The sequence below is a fragment of the Zingiber officinale genome, chromosome 2A (assembly GCF_018446385.1).
Source record: "Zingiber officinale cultivar Zhangliang chromosome 2A, Zo_v1.1, whole genome shotgun sequence".
NCBI lineage: Eukaryota > Viridiplantae > Streptophyta > Magnoliopsida > Zingiberales > Zingiberaceae > Zingiber > Zingiber officinale.
Window position 1 is genome coordinate 100,876,797 of NC_055988.1, and position 5,615 is coordinate 100,882,411.

Consider the following 5,615-nt stretch of genomic DNA (forward strand, 5'->3'; position numbering starts at 1 on the left):
ACTCTTGGATACCAAACTCCCACTAGTACACGATTCCAGAAAAGAAATATAGAATCAGGCCGTACTTGGTCGTTTATATACTGTCTTAATAGATTTTATAAGAGACTAAAAAAACACTAAAAGTATTATTAAACAACAAATAGCTCAAAAAAAATTTTTAAAAAAAACCACCATGCAAAGAATAACTCTTATTCTATAAAGAAAGATATGCAACTATGAGGTAGAATTATAAGACAAATAATCAGAATTTTGGCTTATTCCCAGTCTTAAATTCAAGGGGACGATGTTAAGAACATATATTAGAAAAACAAAACATTAGATGTTAAAGGGAGGACACTTTTTTCTTGAGTATAAGCAACAGGGAGATCATAGGTCAGAAGCATTACTTACAATTGAGAAAAACAACTCTACCTCCTTGTTAACACTAAGAACATTGAAAATGGAAAAGATTTCCTATGGAAACCGAAAAGATCGGAGAGCTAAGCAACCTCCACTTCCAAATTTACAGATGGCGTTAGCAAAAATGCCTGCTCTGGTTCAGTAGGCCATGACAACTCCGATGAGACTATCTCCCATGAGAACTTGGTTGCTGTCTCTCTTCTCCCTGAGGGCTCAGTCTCAGACTCTGTAGGACTAGAGAGCTCAGACTCTGATTGTGGCGAATATAGAAAATCCAAGGTTAGTTCTCGTTGGGGTTCCGCTGTTTGCTCTTTGGATCTCTTGGTGTAGTGGAAGTCGATCTGAAGCCGTTGATGAATTTGTGTGGAAGTGGCAGGTCGTTTTCTTAAATCAGATTGGAGTTGCCTTATTGGAATGGCAGCAAGGAAACTCTTGATGTAATCCTTGCAGGACTCCTTGCCGTGACATATGAGCTCATCCTCTGAATCAGTGCTTCCAATGTTTGATTCTTGCTGGGCATTATCAGAGGCTGACTGGACTTCGCTTTTCACTTTGTGGATTGTTGTGGTGTCATCAAACTTCAAAATGTAGGCCTGGTTGCACCCTTCATGAAGCCTCTCGCCGAGTGTGTCTATGATATAATAAGCGTCATGCTCAACCTTGAGAATGAAAAAATGGTCATTCCAGCTAATGATGTAGAGGTGAGGACCACCAGAAGAAGACTCAGATCGAGCACAGCTGATTTCATCCCAAATGTCATCAAAAGATTTTGTTTCCTTAAGGAAGTTGAGTGTCTCACTATCCTCGATCACTTCAGCTTCGGGATGGAAGAACCCCACAAAGGACTTTGCAGGGACAATAGAAAGATGTCGGATCTTGGCCTCAAGGACAGTCTCAATGTCAAAGTGCCTATCATGAAATCGCTCCCTATATGTATCGTTCTCACAAAGGATCCTCCAATCAGAAGAACCTTCCCGTATGAGTTGGTCTAATTGAGATTTAATTGGCATCATGTCAGGATTAGCATGAAACCAGTCAGCAAAAATGGTGACAAGGACAGCGCAAGCAGCTTCACCAGATGCTTTCTCACTCCTCTGATCGATTGAGGCAAAGAAGACCTGGGTTATGAGCTTCAAATGTCCATCACGGCTGAATATCTCTTTGGGCTCCCAGCTTCCTACTACAAAGTCATCATCGCCAAAGTTAGATACCGATGACCCGCTTGTACAATTACAATCCTGCAATCGCATTGAAGTTTTTATTAACTCTCATGAGATTAACATGCTCTTCTTTGACAAAGTAAATGTGTAAGTAGAAATGTCTAAAATTACTATAAAAGCACTCCAATGTATCATGAATCAAGAAAATGGATGTTTTAATCCGAATAGGATGCCATTTGTTTAATCTATAAATTTGGCTTTAATATATGAAACACAAAAGTAAATGGCAAAGGAAGAAATCATAAGAAAAGTAAAATTACAAGATATAACAATGCTTTATGCATGCATCTTGATATACCTATAGCCAGTTCATGACAATTTTAACTACCACATGAGGAGATATGAATTATGGTAAAAGAACTAAACAATGTGAGCATACCAGCATAAAGGTTGAGTCTCCTAAAGAGCTTAACTGTCGCCGATCAAAATCAATGTCATCACCACCCTCTGCTGCATTTGCTTTCTTTAGAAGGGGCTCCTCTTTAGTCTTTCGAGTTTTGAAGCTAAGCCCATTCTTTTTCCAAGAAAGAATACTTCTCTTAAAGAAGTAGTAAGTAAGTTGTTCAGATGCAAACATTTTTGTGTCATCAGCACATGAATAACTGGTATCAGATTTCTGGTGACTATAGTAAACCATGTCCTGATTGTCCACCATGTCTATAGAAAATGATCCTCCTATGCAGTTTACAGATGTAAGATTTCCATAGCCGAAGGAATTCCTTTCACCAGAATCATTCATGATAGATTGGGCATCTTCATGATCTTCATCAAATGAATCTGAGTCATATGGATACTCTGGTCCTCTATCAATGTTTCTAGGAGAAGAATTCTCTTCACTGACATAACCAATCTGGCATGCTTTTTTGGATTTTCGAAACAAAAGTAAAGCTTTTAGTGCATTAACTTTAATAAGACCAGCTTTTAGGGAAGAAGATTCATCCTTCTCGGAAGGGAAAGCATCACAGGTGGGAGGTGACAATGGAACAGGAACTACAAAACTCTGCAAAACTTCGACTGATTCAGGGACATTTCTCAACTCCAATAGGCAAAGTGTCAACTGCAGAGGGAAGATGCCACTTTGTAATTATCACTGAACATGAACAGTAATAGAAGGTAATACATGCAACTTACTATCACGTTGTGGCCTATCTTTGAGAAGATCTCATTTTAGTGTGCCGAATTGCCAATGGTTTAATGTTTAAAATCAGTTATGAATAGAAACACAAAACATCTTTAGAAGAGCTAAGTTACATTGTTTTAATCAAGATCTGGCTTGCATAAAACAAATTTATGATTGCTAAAGATCAAGGCATACTTCTAATGTTAGATGGGAGTGAGAAGTGGCACTTATAGGTGACAAAGGAACAATGATCTCAAGCTCTTTCCCATCTACTGTTGAAGCAAACTCTGCCAGGTTCAAAGAAGCCACACCAACCACAGCGTCTTTTTTCTTAGTAACTTCACTCAGACCCTATCAGTAAACACCAAAAAAACTTAACGTGAGATCTATGTAGAACTCTAAAGGGAAAAAAAGATGCTAATTACTTTTGCAGCAACATAAACTTGTTTAGAGAGATAACAAGAACTCAGGAGGAAAAGATTGTGGACAGTTGCAACCAAAATGAGAAAAAGCAAAGAGAGGTAAAAAAATAATTAAAATTGAACCTTCTCTGCAGAATCAAGTTGTAGAGATATGTATAAGAAATTAAAATAAAGGCAAACACTTACCAATAAACAAAATTCAAAGTCAACAGTAGTCATTAGCCAAAAGTAAACTCTTGCTGTCACGATCGTATTTAATTTTTTTGCTAAGGCATTCAGTAGAAAAAACTATTATGTTTTCAAATGTAAAATATTAGATCACACACGCGGCGTTCTGATTCAACATGCTTCCCTTAAGTCAAAGGAAGGACCTATTATGTTAAGAGTAATTGTGTGATCACCAATCAGCTTCTGAATTGAATGCAGCAGTCAAATTCGAAGTGACATGAAAATGAAAATGCTAAAGAGATAGAAGATCGAAGCCATCTAGGGAAGATTTACAAATTTCTACTGTTCTGAAAGGATCGCGCACAATTTTATATGGGTTGTTCAAAAATCAAAACAAAAAAAAAAGAAGGTTATCGACAGAAAGGAAGAGGAATCCTTCAATACAGTTTCATGATAATGAAAGAAAGTTGAATCCAGAGAGGCCGTAGAAGGGAATAAAACCAGAGAAAAGGGAATACCCAAGACAGAACATAGAGAAGCAATAGGTAAAAGGCTAACAGCCATAAACATTTCAGAGCAATCTAAGACGAGTACAATTGAAAAATCTGAAGAAAAAAAAAATTGTCCAACCCAACTGTTCGAAACCTAAATAATCACCGGACCATATATTTTCCTAGATAGATAGGATATAGGTGTAATTCAAATATTCGGAACAACAAAAGAAAACAAATTTTTCAAGGAAAATCAAGCAAAGCGCAAAACAACAACGGGAAAAAGAGAATCCGTTCCCAAGGGGCATCCAACTCACGGAAAAGACGGTTATAGCGATTTCCCAAGGGAGGAAGCCGTCGCCTCCCTTGTGAGCGGTGAGGGTGCAGGCAGTGAGGAACTCCTGGTCCCACACGACCACGCCTCCTCCTTCCCGGACATCCTCCTCCCTCGTCTGGTCCCGCCTCACCCCGCCTCGGCGCAGCGAGTTGAGCGCCGTCTTCGGCCCCTTCCACTTTACCTCCGCCACCGCCTTGGCCCCCGCCTCCGGCAATCCCTCGATCCGGCGCACCACCATCCGCACCTCGCATTTCCTGGACTTCGCCGACGGCCACGGTAGCCACCTCCTCACCATCGCCGCCATCGCCCGGCGCCGGAAAACCAACGGTGTGGATTGGGAGAAGGGATCTTCCTAGGCCAAAGCGACGCCGTGGACCTGGCATTTTATTACAACCGACCGCACCAGCTCACATTCTGCGGGCCAACATTACCATCATGCCCTGCCACTTCCGAGAGAATTACCAGGAAAACACGCAAAGAACCTGGCCAACAACTCAGGAAAAGGAAGGGTAGTTAAGTAAATACGCAATCGTAACCATCCGATGGATATAATCTTGTTGACCGAATAAAAAGAAATATAATTAATGCCAGCTAATTATTTATTATTTATAAATGGACAAAAACGTTAATTATTAATATAATATTTATAAATATGCATGGAAGATAAGGTAACTTGGCTTCTGCCTTTTAAAGAAATATTAGTATTTAAAGCAGACGTAAAATTTGAGGCCACCTTGAAACAGCCCTACAAATTTCCATTTTCCGAAATTATTAAATTTTTTGAATTATCGCAATTTTTTAAAATGATAGTTGTTGTTATTATCGCAGCCCATTCTGTTGCGTCGCCGTGCTGGACGACTTTTTGATTCCGCCCTTCGATGAGGTGATTAAAATGGAGGGCATGGGTGGGGCCCAAAGTACCCACACGCTGGCCCCGGCCAACTTTGCATTCAATTTGTCAATTCTGAAGGACTTTGGGAGATTAAAGTGATGGTGACTCATTCTGACGTTGGGGCCTTTTAACGATTCAACGCCACCCAAAAAATAGAGATTGAAAAAAAAGTAAAATACCCCAATAAAAAAAATTCAAGATGAATAAAATTTTTAAATAAAATAAAATAAATTTTTGTATGGTCGGTTCAAATTGATCGTTAAACTGTTGGTTCGTAATGGGTCGATTATAAATTGGACTGGTGAATCAGGATTAATGGATAATTAGCTCGTTAACTTGATTTCGGATTCGATTCGAACTCGACTCGGATCTAGATTCAACACCACGTAAAATTAAAATAATAGAGATTTTGCATATCGCTATGGGAAGAAAAAAATATTAGAAGTTGAAGGTAATTTAATGAAAGACAATTAGTACTTAACAAATAATATTCTTGTACTTTAATGTTTTCTTAAGTGTTTTTATATTTATTTATTTTATTTAAAATTTTATATTAGACTTAGATT

General features: G+C 38.7%; 1 protein-coding gene across 1 annotated transcript; it reads right to left on the minus strand.

Annotated features, from left to right (window-relative positions):
• Positions 1–297: 297 nt before the first annotated feature.
• LOC122041738 lies at positions 298–4,503 on the minus strand. Its single transcript, XM_042601522.1, has 4 exons — positions 4,138–4,503; positions 2,935–3,090; positions 1,999–2,676; positions 298–1,637 (listed from the first exon to the last, which is right to left on the minus strand). Exons 1-4 carry the CDS (start codon positions 4,459–4,461, stop codon positions 480–482), a joined length of 2,316 nt encoding a protein of 771 aa, XP_042457456.1. The 5' UTR covers positions 4,462–4,503; the 3' UTR covers positions 298–479.
• Positions 4,504–5,615: the final 1,112 nt, after the last annotated feature.

What these genes read in the sequence shown, in the direction of transcription:
- LOC122041738 (XM_042601522.1), bottom strand. Translation starts at nt 4,461, where the DNA reads ATGGCGGCGATGGTGAGGAGGTGGCTACCGTGGCCGTCGGCGAAGTCC. An exon ending in TCGCTATAACCGTCTTTTCC is followed by an intron (nt 3,091 to 4,137) that starts GTGAGTTGGATG and finishes GTTTACTGATAG; the next exon opens with GGTCTGAGTGAAGTTACTAA. An exon ending in ACTCCCATCTAACATTAGAA is followed by an intron (nt 2,677 to 2,934) that starts GTATGCCTTGAT and finishes TTCCCTCTGCAG; the next exon opens with TTGACACTTTGCCTATTGGA.